This window comes from Geospiza fortis, unplaced genomic scaffold, assembly GCF_000277835.1.
Source record: "Geospiza fortis unplaced genomic scaffold, GeoFor_1.0 scaffold16, whole genome shotgun sequence".
Classification (NCBI taxonomy): Eukaryota; Metazoa; Chordata; class Aves; order Passeriformes; family Thraupidae; genus Geospiza; species Geospiza fortis.
This window is the reverse complement of record NW_005054302.1, coordinates 5,196,608-5,212,020: the sequence shown is the minus strand read 5'-3', so window position 1 is coordinate 5,212,020 and position 15,413 is coordinate 5,196,608. Positions and strand designations below refer to the sequence as shown.

Here is a 15,413-nt window from a genome sequence, read left to right as displayed (position 1 = left end):
TGAGTGATTTTCTTGAGGATGTTCTCACCAACTCATGACTGGTGATTAATACACTTTCTTAATTCTAAATGCTGATTTCTTAACATACTTCAAAAAGGCTGAGTTTGTGATATGGCACATGAGGTGTGCATAAAGGTATGCATTTCTCATATGTCAATTGAGGCTGCTTTTAGGTGCATAGCAATGTGATATTTAGGCACTAAAGTTGCTGGACCAGTGCAGTTAAATGGATTTATTCCAGCTGATGATCTGGCTTGTTAAATCACTTCAGACATTTCTTTATGTGAGATCAATGAATGATTCTTCCCTTAGTTAAATATGATGGTGCACATGCTATCCTTGTATGGATTTTTTTTTAATGTTCTCCAATTTGCTGTTCAACACTGTGGTAGCCAAGTCTCTTGATTTATAACCTTTCCAGAGACTTGCAAAAGATGCCAGAGAAAAGATTGCTGCAGAGCCTCAGGGACTCAAAGCTGCTCTGCTGCTCTGTCAGTGATTTACAACCAAATTCCAGCCCATTCCTGTCTCTCTGCTTATGGAGGCAGACACCACCTTGATGCACAAAGCATGAGCAAAGCAGGTCTTTGTGTGAGATGTTAGAGCAGCAGTGATAAGGGCAGAAGGGCCTTTCAGGGCTGAAATGTCTGCAGTACTTCAGAGCAGTTTGGGATTTCCCCACCCAAACATACATCCAGAGGAACTTCATTTGATTTTGTGTTTGGGTTGCTGGGATAGCAGTGCAGTGATGTTACTGCAGTTGTCTGTTCAGTGATCAGAATTTAGCTTGGTTTACAAAGAGAAAAAAAATCTTTACTGTGTGGAAACTTAATTATATTTTACCTGTAATCTTCCTAGTTGTGGAAATGCTTGAAGCCGAATTCACCTCTGAAAGCTCGGATTTCGAAGCAGTGGTGTGAAATTGGTTTCCAAGGTGACGATCCTAAAACAGACTTTAGAGGAATGGGTCTCCTGGGCTTATATAACTTGGTGTAAGTATGTCCCTCTGCAGATGGGTTTACGTGTGTCTGAAGTCATGAAAAGCAGCATTACTTGCAGATTTTAGCAAATCTGTTGGAATAATTTACAAAAGTGACAGGGACATCATATTAAGCAAATGAAAGAATTTATTTGCTAGCCTAATTTTTGGAGTGTTTCTCACAGGGGTCTCCTTTCTTTTAGTATTCCTAATTCAATCAATTCAACCTTGTAATACCACTTGCTAAGCCTTTTTTTAGCTGCTGTTTCTCTGTGACACAGTGAGTTAGCACTCTCTTCCTACCAGAAAGAAAGTGTAAAGTATATTTTCACCAGTATCTAGAGCTCCTTAAACAAAATGCCCTGGAAGTATGTACGTGGGAGGGTTATGTTGCTGCTCAGCTGCTGTCCGTGGGAATTTCATGCTGAATTCTTAAGCAAAACACTTGATATGCAGTCACTGATGGCAGATTTAAGTAGTTTGACTACTACTTTAATTTCTGTCAATACTCAAAATTAAGCAGTGAGTTTACATCACTTTTTTCTTCCAACTCATGCACACCAGGTGTTAATGCCATAGCTGTGCTTTGTAATTTGGGAATTGACTAATGCCTGCTATTTTCTCCAGCCCTTGTATTTGCTGCATGCAGTTACATAACTTGGAAACATTTGGTAAAATAACTTCTCCTTGCAAGGCAAAGAATAAGTATTTTCTGCTGTTACAGATTGCAGGACATAAATCATCCTCTGTCCGTATGTTGTTCCCTAGTAAATCTCAGTTGTGGATCTGGACTCTTGACTCTGGCTTTGAACTTACATTTGAAATTAATCCCTACCATGTATTTAATTTCTTAGTCTTCTGTGATGACTCTTATCTTGCTTAATGAATTTGCCAGATCAAGAAGCCTGAACTGCTTTCTCTTGAGCTCAGCACCCAACATGCTCCAGTCATAAACTGATTTTCTGTAGGGTGGGTAGAGAGGAGACTCTGGCAATGCACATTCACTAAATTCATATAGGAGTGCACTTGGAGGCTGCTTTAATCTTTCAGTTTGAGTGTTTGAGTGGCAGTTTAATGAGTTTAACACATCAGATGCTACTCATACTGTGTAACACATGCACCTGCTTTTAGAAAGGTGTGTATTGACAGCTTAGTATGACTTCAGATGCTTTTTTTGGTTTTGTTTATTTTTAAACAATTCACCCTAAACATATATGTCTGCAGGTATTTTGCTGAATGGGACACTGAGATAGCTCATCAAGTTCTCACTGATTCTCTTCACCCTAAATACAGGTAATGCTTGAGACCAGAAACAATGACTTGAGAGAGCACTCTGCTGGCTCTCTTTGAGGAAGGGGGCTGGAGTTTTTTCTTCTTGTTGGGCATATCCTTGGATATTTCCACATGCTGTCTGTTGTAAAGTACTGATCCTGAAAGCTGATCAGGTGCAAGAGGCAAACTTGTATTCTGAATCTTGGAAATAGTTCAATTTAGTGTTAAATGTTTTCACTTCTGATTTCAAGTGATTTTTGTGTTTTTATTTACCTTTATTTTTATTTGTTTGTGTTTTTTCATAATAAAGGGAAGTCACTAACAAGGAACTAAGGTATTTTTTTTCTTTTTTTATAAGTTTTCTGAGACACTACATGTAAATAAAGATCAAACTACAATTTGGTGTGTTATAAACTTAAAGTCTTTTGCAACACTGGGAGATCCATATTCTTTCCTTTAGACCCAAACTGGGAGGTGGAACACTGGGTCCATATGAACATGCTTATATATCAAAAATGAAATCCACCTTGCTTGATATCATTAAAGTGACTGACTTGATAATCATAAGTAGTCTGGGCCAAATATTTGTTAGCAGAGCTGAAAAACCCCTTTATTTATAGTCACATATTCTGTATGCCTTGACTAATGGTGGTTCCAATGTGGCTACTCCATTGTCTCGGCTGTTGAGACATCAGGTACCTTCAAGTGTCACAAACTGTGGTGTAGGTAATTTGTCAGTAAGAGACTCCATAGTTATTGGGGAATGGAGGCCTCTTAGCCAGTTATATAGAAATCAGTTGCCTTAAAAGACATTTTTCTTCTGCCAGTAGTGTTAGATATCTATAAAGCTGGTTCACACCTAAATCTTGAAGCTTTTGATCTCCTCAGGGTTCTTGGGTTTTTTTGTTGCGTTCCTAATGGTAATTCTGTGACAAAAATCCCTTGGAACATATTACTGTGCTTCATTTGCATGTTTGATTACCAAGGGCAGTCTTGGAGTGCAGTGTGAGCATGTGCAATTTCTGTGCCTTGACAGAGCATTCAGTAGAAGATAGATGCTGCAGGTGGTGCCCATGGTGATCTCCCTGGTGTGGTTGCTTAGCAGCTGTGCTGTTTTCTGATGGGATCAATGGATTTTCTAGCTCAGCTGAACTTTTTCACTTGCCCACATCCTATGTGTGCCACCTTTATTATTCAGTCTTTACCTGGGGTTTTCTAACTGGCATTATTCCACAGCCTGCAAAGATGGTTCCGATTTTAGAGGATGAGCAAATAATAGTGTATTCCTGGATGCAAAGCTGTTTAGGAGCTGACGTTTTTGTCCTCATGCATGCCAGCTAGTAACCCTCAGGTCACAATAGGTATGAATCTATTAGCATCTTAAGTAATTATTGACAACAATTTTTATATCCTATATTTACATGAAGCTCAGGGAATTGTTTTTAGTGTAATATATACTTAATGAAGTTCAAGACTAGTCTAAGAACAATGCTTTCACACATAGCTGTCTATAATTTGGGACCTAAAGCTTGCAAACTCTGATCTGCCTTACTAGGGCAAAACTCCCACAGCCATGTCAAGGTTGTAGGCCCTTGGTTAGGGTCAGTTCTGTGCCTGCCTTTATCTGGTTTTATGTGCAGGCAATGATTTCTGCTAAACTTGCTCATCTCAGTAGACTCAAACCTGGTTAGTGGGATGTTGGGTGACTGGTTGAATCACACAGCTCTTTTAAATCGTTGAGCTGAAATTTAGTTTAAAATCAATCTGTTCCCTGACTAATTTTATTTTAAGGGAGGCGTCTTCTGTGTCCTTGAAAAGCACTGCATTATTGTGGCAAATAATAGGAAACTCTCTTCCTTATCTTTGGCTGTTGAGTGATTTCCAATTTGGCTGGTCATAAAAACTTACTGTCAGATGAGTATTTTCATGTTTGCTGCCTCAAGTGAATCATGCCTCAGCATCAGTGATGAGTATCACGAATATCTCTGAAAACACAAAAGAGCTAAAACCATCTTTGATTAGTTAAATATAACTTACAACTTCTGGTGCAGCTCAAGCTTAACTGAAGTGGTTCACCTTTGTGGTCAATTTAGAAAACAATGAAGTTTTGCTGAGAGCATTGACATAGGTGCATTTTGTAATGGGGAGACCAGTTTGTTGGCAATGCTCTAAACCAGTTACCCATTTCAAGTCTGTTTATATCAATCCATTCAGCCAGAATGAGGCTTAAATGGGATTGGCCATGTAAGAGAAGATAAAATATCATGTTCAGTCAATGTTATAACATCAAAGAAGTTGAAAGAAAATATTTATCAGTTAGTAATGTTCAGCAATATCTGGATTTTAACTATTTTTTCTTCCTCAGCCAACTTAGCAAAGCTGAATGGGAGAAGAAAAAGTTTGATAAGGCAATTGGGTAAGTTTAAAGACCTTTTTTAATTTGCTACAAACACAGCAGGTTACAATGTTACTGTATATTTGAGGGAGAAAAGGAAAATTCTGTGAGCATATGTACATCTGCCACACCTTGATTTTGATCAAAGATTACGGAGAAACAATTCAAGTTACATTCAGAAAAAAATAACCCAAAAATTTTGTAGCAAGGAGAAGCTTTCTCTGTGTGCTATATATAGTGTGGTGATTAATATCTGTTTAATTCTTCTTAGCACATGACATGATCAAGTTTCATTTCTTGCTGTCAAAGCCAGAGAGAACTGCTTTTAGGAAAATATAATAGAGAAGAAATAGTAGTGGGGGTTTTTTCTTCTATAACAGTGGGTTTGGTATTACTGCATGGAACAGGATGTTCCTTCTGAATGTATCTCAAAATCTGTAATACAAGATTTTACTGCCCAGATTTAATTTTTCTGTGAAACTTACCATTAGGCAAGTTAACTTCATGCTGAAGTTAACTTCTGGACTTCTAGTTTGGTTTTTTCCCTCCTGAAATGCAAAAAAAAGGTTAAAAGAAAAGAAAATATTTCTGTTTGCTTGATAGAGGTAGTTGAAAAAATACCCAAGACAGTCTAGAGAAGACAGCTATCTTTAGCTGAGAAAAAAATTCAATCACTGAATGTCCAAACATGTTTGCTTTTATGACTAAATGTCCGTGCCAGTCTTTATGTGCTTTCTTGGGAAATAGTCACTGCTAGAAATGTCAAGTTCCTTATGCACCAGCCTTACAAGTTAACTCCCAGTTTCTGAGTTTTGTTGTGCTTAAATATACTTCACTTGTTAATATCTCCTAGCAGGACAGAGTTTACTTAATGAGTCTGATTTTCTTGTTTCTGTTTCCTGCATGCTTTGATTTAGGATTTTGCCTGTTTTCTGGCCTTGTCTCTAGCTCTCTTTTAGGGAGAAATTAGAGGTGACTCAGCTGGATCCTTTTCACAAGCTTTTTAGCCAAATGAATATCTTTATAGGACAGGTTACTGTGGGTAATGAGTTCCAGTGGGAACTCCAGCAGTTAAAAATAACAAATGATGGGTCACCCTGCAGCCATGGCCACCGTGTGGAGTCCTTGCCCCGTTTCAGAGGCGAGTGCAGGAGCACGGGACGTCTGTGCTCGTTCTTATTTTGTAGGAATTAATCAGTACTGTTCCACTGAAAAGGCTGGCACAGTGATGAAACTCCTGCTCTTACTGTGACCATGTGTTTCCCAAGGGAAATGCTGTACAAAGCACGCAGAATAAATGTTTTCCTTGATTTCCACCCGACACATGCCTTGGAAACTCACAAAGGAGAGAATTAATGCATCTCAGTAACAGGGTCATCAGTGTTCCTTAAAATGTGACAAAAGAAGGTGAATTCTCAACAAAAGTTGCTGCTTTTCCTTACAGCTACTCTTTTGCCATCGTGGGCATTAACATAACAGACCTTGCATACAACCTGCTCGTGAGTGGGGCTCTGAAGACCCATTTCTACAATGTTGCTCCAGAAGCACCCACACTCACTCACTTCCAGCAGACGTTCTGTAAGTGCTGGGTGGGAGTGTGGGGTAAGGGGTGGGAATGCATAATTGGTACTCTGCTGACATGGTAATGCCCATAGTTTAAAAAAAAAGAAATAAAGTCTTCTGACACAGCATAGAGACTGTGCCCTCCTGTCTAGGATGCTTGGATTCTGGTCTTCAGCTGTGATGGAGGCCACTACCAAGCCAAGGTGTAAAACAAATAAAGAAACACAAACAAAAAATGCACTAACCGCCTTACCAAGTGACCTGCCTTTTTTTTAAATAATGAGAAAAAAGCAAATGTGCTTTAAGGAATATCTGAATATTGTTTCCCCTTAAATCCAACTGTCATATGATACTTGCAATTGCATTCTAGTGTTACTCCCCACCCTTCAGCAGAATTGCAGCTCCACCACCAAAATCATGTTTTGACAGCTCTTTCCCCTGTATTTGAGCATCCCTGCTACAGCAGAGGCCTGCTGTTCATCTTTGCACAGTGGGAGTAACACTACTAATATTTTTCAATGTGTAGGCAAGGAACTGATAATGAGCACCTGCAGCATCTTTCCCTCTTTTTATACTCCCTGGTTTTATGTTTCAGTTTGTGAATCCATATATCAAAATGACTAGTGACTTACTGTGTTTATTGTGAGAAATTCTGACAGTGTGTGTAATATTCATCCAATTTTGGCTTTGTCCAGAATAGGTTTAGTCTTGTCCCTGCCCAGTGTCATGAGGTGTCAGATATCAGTGACAAGGATTCTCTGTGCAGATCATAATTATTAATTCCAAGCTAGTTTCTAATTTTATATGTCATCTTTACATGCAGTATTTATCTCTTCTTCCTTCGTATTGTTTTGTAGGCTACTTAATGCATGAATTCCACAAATTCTGGATTGATGAGGATCCACTGGACATAATGGAATTCAATCGCGTCAGAGAGAAATTTTACAAGCGAATCTTGAGACAGCTCCAGAACCCAGAGATGGCTCTGTGTCCTCACTTTGCTGCATCAGAAAGTTTAATCAATATGTAGTTACTCAGTTGATTTCATTTGGAAGCACTGTCTCACTCTTGGTTTAGATCACTGTTAGACCATCACTAGCATACTGAATGACCATGGCAATCGTGTGCATGTTTTTGGCGCAGTGTTCATCTATTTTTGTCACATGATCCCCTTATGCTTCTCTTGCTGGGGATTTTTCATTTTAAATGGGTGCTCATATTGCCTCATTATGCAGTGTTACCTTCTGAATTGATGTCCAGATATCAGAGTTTTTCTATTTTTTTAGACTTTCCTCATAATTCAGCATTGACAATTGAATTGTATTTCTCTAGCAGTGTTTTTGTATATGTGGAATAAGTAGCTGGATCTTGTATTGTGAAAGCTTTTTAACTTCTTGGTATGTTTTAAGATAACTACTGGCATTTCAAGCAAAATATATGTTTGGACCTCATCTAGAAGATAATGTAATTTAATCTAATTCAGACAAACACATTTAAGTCCAGTTTTCTCCATGCAGCCATTATATGCTTAATGCAAAATTAATGAGGCTTATGAGATACAACTTTCAGTGAGAAGAGTTTATGCAGAATTATGATCAAATGCATGAATACCAAATGGTCTGGTGATGCTAACACAGTGAGCTGTGAGCACATTCACAACTAACAGATACCGGCAGGGGCCAAAAATTGTAACATCAGGCTGTTGTCACCAACACCACCATGCTGAAGCATGGTCTAGATTCCTGCGCATTCCTTTGGATATGCAGAGGTTAGTGCTTTGTGTTACACGTTGGAAGGCAACATGATTTGGTCACGTGGTGCTTGGTGAATTCAGGGAAGCAAAATTATGTATCTTTTCTTTGAACTACTGAAAATGTTGCTTTTGTTGTTAATTCAGTTCCTAAGAGCTGGGAGAAATATTTGGTTAGAACGTTTAGAACAAAACTGCTTGTGTTTCCCAGACTACTTATGAAAAAAATTAAAGATGGCAAACCGCCTTTTTTCTAAAACCATAAATGAATAAAAGTGTTTGACACTAAGATTGTGTAGTATACTGAACAACATCTACCATGGCATTTCATACCCATGGTATTTTTTACCTTCTAAGCAATCAATTGTAGTATTATATGTTTGTGTAAATCACTTGCATATGGAGATTAAATTGAGTAGTGTCCAACTACTTGTGAATATATGAATAAATTATACATCATTCTAAACTGAAGCACTGTGGGTTTTATTTTTGAGATATGCAGTAATACAGAGGACAAGTGTTTTACTTAATGGATCAGGTAAAATGGGTTGTAACAGCTCTGTGGTATTCCTGAGGATGAAGTGTGATCACAACTTCTTCAGATAAGGTGCTTTATGTCATTTTAGTTACTGCTTGGGCCATCAATTTAGTTAAAGAAAAATTAAATAAATAAATGGAAGTACTTCAAGTTCCTAGGAAACTCCTTGGGTTTAAGTTGTCTCATTTCTTTGCTAAAATATAAGCTGGGGGTCAGGACTTCTATACACAGCTGGAAACTTGCACTCATGGAGTTAATCAGCAGAATTTTATGGGTGTTGCAATAATTAGTCTTTTCCAATGAATCTGGAAATATGGAACTGGAAATATTAACATTTGCAAATGTTGCATGAGAATACAAGGAATAAAAACTATGCATGTTCAACTTAATACCATTGATTTTGGAAAGTGGTTATTTATAGCCATTAGGTCTCAAGGACATTTTTGTGTGACTCTTGAAGCTTCTAAAATAGGTTTCTAGTAACAGTTTTCATTGTTTCAAATTTTAGGCTCTCTCTTTCTTTCCTTGCCCCACTCTGACTTAAATATCTTCTGCAATTTATTAAGTTACACTGGTTTATTTTTAATACTCTGCAGTGGAGTTCATGAAGTTGCGGGGGAGGGAGGGAAGGTTCCTGCTACCTTCTTACTGCTCTGATCCTCTCAGGTGTGCCTTGTCTCAAGGTGTCAACTTCAAATAAAACCAGAAAATGTCATCTGGCTCTATGTCAGATTGTATCAGTATAATCTAACTAGTTTGGGTGATTGTTTTTCCTGTCTTGCAGGAAGATAGATTTAATGAAGTGAAAGTGTGAAATTCCTTCTCCTGTGGAGCCCCTGCATGCTGGTTCCTTCAAATCTTATCTTCCTGCCCGCTTGTGCTTCAGCTTTGTCCTGTGTTTTTGTTCCCAAAATCAATGTCAAACCTGGAGCAGAGAATATCCCTGGTGGGTGCCCAAACTGGCTGGGCACTGCTGAGGGAGGATGTCTGTGGGGCACTGCCTTCCTTCCTCCCCAAGAATGACCTCTTACCATGATAGAAACCTAAGCATTTTTTTTAAATGTTAGAATTTACACTATCACTAGTACAGATCCATACTGACCTGTGTGCAACTGGATGCTGCTTTCCCTAGGGAGGAGAAAATTAAAGAAATGGTGGGGGGGCAGGTGTGTGAAGTATTAAATAGTTTTTTCCATAAAGAAGAATCAATATTTATACTCACTGCATGGTGCAGAATTTGGTTTAATTAAGTATAGAGAAGGTTCGGGTTGGATTTTTCCAAAAACCTTCCACAGCTTCATGGTTGTTGCATTTCACCAACCATCTCTCTCACAGGCCCATGCCTGGCCATGTTCATCTCAGGCAGCAAGTGCTTCCTGCCCAGGATGTAAAGTAACAGGCAATTTTTCTCAGGCAAATAATTCACATTGGCAATGCCATGCAGCCCATGTTTGTGTTGTTTTAAAAAGGCACAGCCATGTTGTAAGTCTAAGCTGCTACTTTATTGTATAAAATTCAAGACTGCCTGCTGAAGCTGTGCAGAATATGCATTGCTTAGAATATGTATTGCTTTGGGTCAGCAGGTGAAAATAACTGATGAAAGTACAATATTGGGAGACTGAATGTATTAAAATGCAGAAATATTAACCTTGATCTGCTTGAAGCCGGGTGGGGAAAGGGCTATGTATTACTGGAGTTCTTTAATTCTGTATTCATCCTTTTACAATGGTGCCTATATTCTTTGTTACACATTCAAGCACTTCCCATAGCACAGCATTTTCTTATCCCAGCTAATGTGTATTTAAATTGTTACCAGGGCTCCTTCAACAACATAGGTGGGCACAGAATTGTCTTCAGTAACCTTGGTGCTTCAGTAACCTTTCCATTCACATGCTCCACAGCATCTGTGGAGCTGGGGCTGTGAGAGCCCCAGGATCTGTGCCCGGGGGGTTGATTACAGCCAGGAGGAGGAGAGCAAGTGCTACTCCAGCTTCCTGACACTCTTTGGCTTCTAGCTTTTTTTACTTTGAGGGAAGGAGAAATATTTTTGCTGCATTTCTAATTGGCTCTTTTGGAAGGTAGTTTTTCAAATGCTGGTGCTGGTGGTATTTCTATGTACTGTTTTTAGAAGCAAACAAGGTCTACCTTATGTATACGATTTTTCTTGGAAAATTGTATCTCCTGACTGTTTCCTGGAACAGCACTGAAGCTTGATTGAAAAATTTACTGTCATTTAGAGGGTAAAGGAGATTAATTTATTGCCTTTTTTAATGAAAGAGCAATCTCTAAAAGCACCTGTGCCCACTGTGGGCCCTGTGGAGCATAGACAGCTGGTGATGACTTAGCAGGCTGAAACACTTTGCTGCAAGCAGGGCATTTTAGCATGTGCCCGGCTGAAATAAGTGCTGTTAGATGGAACAGGATGTATGTGAACAGAGTGCTGATGCTCAGGTTAATGAACCCAGATTTGCCTCCACTGGCCCAAAGAATCACTGGTAGCATCATAATACATTGGCTTCCATTATGAGGGATCATATTTTCTTTCTTAATCCCTCCCTTCATGGATTATGATTAGCTTTTAACATGTCATTTGCTGACCTGTCCCTTTTTGTCAGAATGTGACCAGAGATTTTTGACCCTTCCACAGGAGTGACCAGCATTGCAGGGTTGTCCCCTAGTGTGGTATTGCAGATTGTTGTCATTCCTGCCCGAGCTCTAGGGGAAACCTCAACCCACAGCTCCACCACTTGGATGGATCTGGCCGAGGTAGGAATCAGTTACACCCTGGAATAGTAACTGGAGTGCAATTCTGTAACTGTTAAGTTCATGTCTTTGGCAAGTGCTGTTGGGGAAATAGGGAAACTCCGTATACATATTGGAAAATATGATAACTCTGATTATACTTACTTCTGTCCCCCAGCTGGCTTTTAACAAGCTTGACATCATCAACATTTTAACATCATCGTGACCATTTTGGCATCACAGGAAGACTCCTCTGGAACTGTGATTTTCAGAGAATTGTTCTGCTTTGAATCTTGTAAACTACCCTGATTTCCACCTTTCAGTCCTCACTTGGAAATTGTTCCAATGGGAGCTCAAATTTTGCACTAATGAATCCTCTAGGCTACACTGAGACAAACAGTAGGGTTCCCCTCTGTACTCTTGCGTCTGCAGCATGGTGCAGCTAAAAATCACATAAATTATTAAAATGGATGTTTTGCAGAAAACAATCCTGAAATGGATAAGGCAATGAATTATTCATTGTTTTCCTTGGTTTGCAGCAGAGCAGGTTTTCTGTAAGACTTGCCAATGATTAGACAGGACTCTTCCTACCAGATCCTAGAGGAATATAGTAGGACAGGCTTTGTGCTTTCCCCTGTGAGCAGTGCACATAGAAATCAGGTCATTACTTATTCTAGCAAAGGAAACTGTTCTACTCTATATAGAACTATAATTAGAAAAGAGATTTAGCTCTAAAACCTCCAAGCAAGTACTGGGGTCAGCAGCTAAACTCCAAAGAAGCTGAGAGGAAGGGCAGAGGGCTGGTTACTAGGCCTGGGCTCCACTGTGCTGAAGGACTGCCAAAACTTTAGGTGGTGTATTCCCCAAAAAGCTTACAGCTTGGAATGAGGGAGGGTAGCAGGATGGGGAGGCACAAGGGCAACGCACACCAGAGCAGCTGGCAGCTCAGCAAAGCAGAGTAGCACAAGAGGAGCTGGAAAAAGAGACACGGGGTCTACTGTTGTATGTTTACAGGCACTATTGCCCAATTGAAAGGGTAACCAAGGAAGATACGTGCAGGTGGCTATGAAAAACCTAACCCAAGGACAACAGGGCATGGCACTGTGACACTGGAAATGAGGACAGACATAGGGGACCCCAGCTTGAGCACTGCACTGAGCTCTCGGGTCCTCAACACAGGGAGGACACGGAACTGTTGGAGCAAGTTCATAGAGGGACACCAGGATGGTTGATTAAAGGGATGGAGCTCCTCCCCTATGAAGAAAGGCTGAGAGAATTGGGATTGTTTAGCCTGGAAAAGAGTAGCCTTGGGGTGACCTAATTGCAGCTGTTCAGTACCTGAAGGGGCCTACAGGATGGAGAGGCTATTCACAAGGGGGAATGGCTTCCAGCTAAAAGAGAGAAGGTTTAGGTTAAATATTAGGAAGAAATTCTTTGCTGTGAGGGTAGTGAGGCACTGGAACAGGTTGCTCAGAGAATTTGTGGATGCCCCATCTCTGGAAGTGTTTAAGGACAAGTTGGATGGGGCTCTGAGCAACCTGGTCTAGTGAAAGGTGTCTCTACCCATGGCAGGTGATTAAAATCAGATGAACTTTGGGGTCCCTTCCAATCCAGGCCATTCTATTATTCTGTGATCTCTGGTGCCTACTACACAGATGAGAAGAAAGTCTGTGATTCTCAAAGGAGACTAGTTGGGAAGTGTCAATAGGATATAGACATAACCTCGATGTAAAGCCCTGAGGGGAGGCTAAGGGCCAAAGTGGGGTCCTTGGTCATGGTTCAGAGACAAGATAGGATTGTTCTCCTAAGATAGAAAGTGCTTTATAGGCACATCAGCCTATGAAACCTGCTTGCTCACCCCTGAGACTCTGCCTCTGCTTGATGTGCTGGATGGAGGAACACCAAAGGAGCAGGATGCAGAAGACCCAAGGATGCAATTTGCCATCTCTCTTTGAGAGGAGAATTTGTGATGCTGACTTGGCTCTGGATGGTGCCACATGTTCCTTTAAGCTGTTGTGATTAGCCACCATTTGCCTCTTCACTCTCTCAGTTTTCCATTCACATTGGCTGGCTGGTTTGAATTTAAAGCAACTGGCACACACTTCACCTCCAGTTTCCATGCCTCTGGCCCTTCTCACATGTTTGTCAGCAAGCCATTTTGCAGAGGATATGAGTGTCACTTATCCATAGCTCTGTGGCCAAGAAAGAGCAGAAAAAGAAGAGTGGGGGCAGGGTGCTCTGAGCAGGCTGCTCTGGAATGTCCTGACCTGGTGATCTTCCTCCTCCTGCCGTGCCCTGGCCCAGCTTGCAGGAGGCCACTGTGACACCAGGGGTAGGAAAGCTGCTCTAAGCTTGGCTGTGTCAAGGCTGCTGTCTCCAAGTGCTTTGTGCCTGTCTTGAGGGCTGTGGGAAAGGGACATGAGCATGTGGCTGCATGGACAACCCAGGGCTTCCCTAGTTAGCTGCTGACAGTGCCTAAGGTTGTTCTGCCCCTCAAGCACCCTCAGCCTCCCACCAGGTTCTCTCCAGGGGGAATCAGCTTTTTCTGTCTTGCAGAAGAGAGCAGGGGTTTTCAGGAGTTATTTTGTCCATGCCTGAGACTGGCCTCAGTTAGTGTAAGTCATGCCTGCCTGCTGTGAAACTCAGCAAATTTACACTGGTTCCAAATCTGACTGGAATAAATGTGTCCAGCAACAGCAGAGAACAGGGGATCCTGAGCAAGAAGTTATAATCCCAGCACAGTACTTTCTTTCATTCGCTGGATAAAAAGACAGGTCTGGGGGAGATGTGAACATCAACTATCTAGCTGTAACCAAATATCAGTAAAAATAAAATAAACTCCTTAACACCAATGTAACATTAAGAATCGGGTGTTCTTTATTTGTCAGAAGGCATGAGGGAATATTTCCTTCAAAATACTGTGCATGCTGAGTACAGGAACGCTCCTGGTTTTATATTGTATTTCACATACATATTCACTGATTGCCCCAGAATAAACATACTTATGTGATAGTCATGTCCCTGAAATCATTGACATATTTTCTCTCTCCTTTACACGTGTTTTTCTGTGCTGGGACTCTCTTTGGTGGTCCCTGGTGGTCAGCACAAAGTCACACCTGAATGATCAGTGAACTAGTAAAAGGTGTCAGAACTGGGGCTCGTTGCTTTCCAGTTCTCCTTCTTACACAATGGGCATTGTGCAGTTCCATAGGCCAGTGGGTTTTAAAGAATAAGCATTGTTTTAGGTCTCCAGGTGTAGATGATTTTTCATCTGGCAACACAGAGAGTGGGTCAGAAAGCCTTTCTTGATCACTGGTGTGAGTGCCCTTGTATTAATGGGTAGACTGAGCCTTCATATCCTTAGAGACTGTTTGAAAAGCTTGCCAGTGACTTTCTCCTTGTGTGAAATATCAGTGCTTTTGGAGCTCTAAACTAATTTCTAATTCTGGTAGAGATCGAAAGGATACAGAGAGATAGTGGGAACCTGCCTTTTGGAGCTGTCTGAACTGCAAATCAAAGAGAGATACTGGCACTTCATTTTGCATGTATAGGTGCAAGTTAAGAATAGAGAATAAAGTATTAAACATCACTGTCTAGAAACAGTATCCTTTGTGATCCTCTTCAATTTATTATGGATGTCTATAATCACTGCCTTTGAGTCTTATACATAATAGAGATTAACTTCTATGTCACAGTTCTGTTCCATTATTTTTTAGGCACAGCAATGACAGCTCCTAGACATCTGAGTGATGAGAATTAGAAACTCTCTTCCCCAAAGAGAGAGAACTGCCTTTGGGGTAGATCATTGTGTGAAGCAATGCTGCCTATGTCATTTGGGTTAGGTCACCTGTGATGCTACTGAAATTTTAATCAATATAACGCTAATATCAAGTGCCTAAACTTCAGAGAGGGATATCAGCACAGGTGAAAACATTCATAAGACCATGTACCTATCCAGGAAAAACGTAAGCCTGAAATACCCAAATTGCAGTTGGGGGCTGCAGAGTGATGAATTACCCGCACAAGCAGTGGGACTTCTACATCAGTCTTGCCTTGTGTCAGGAGTTAATTCCAGGACGTGTTAACTCACTGCTGCTCTTGGAATCAAGCAGTTTCTTGCTTCAGCAATGAGGATGCTTTCCCCACCCCAAAAGACAAGTAGAATACCATTTGA

The 15,413-nt window shown here is 40.6% G+C and overlaps 1 protein-coding gene across 1 annotated transcript in view; it reads left to right on the top strand.

Annotated features, from left to right (window-relative positions):
- The window catches only part of ELMOD1 (ELMO domain containing 1), a 42,175-nt gene extending 33,289 nt beyond the window's left edge, over nucleotides 1–8,886 (top strand). The window contains exons 8-13 of the mRNA XM_005417707.2: nucleotides 859–992; nucleotides 2,204–2,272; nucleotides 2,562–2,585; nucleotides 4,617–4,667; nucleotides 6,091–6,224; nucleotides 7,067–8,886. Of these exons, the coding sequence (XP_005417764.1) occupies nucleotides 859–992; nucleotides 2,204–2,272; nucleotides 2,562–2,585; nucleotides 4,617–4,667; nucleotides 6,091–6,224; nucleotides 7,067–7,239 (585 nt within the window). The 3' untranslated portion in view covers nucleotides 7,240–8,886. The remainder of the gene's footprint in view (nucleotides 1–858; nucleotides 993–2,203; nucleotides 2,273–2,561; nucleotides 2,586–4,616; nucleotides 4,668–6,090; nucleotides 6,225–7,066) is intronic.
- The last annotated feature ends 6,527 nt before the right edge of the window (nucleotides 8,887–15,413 follow it).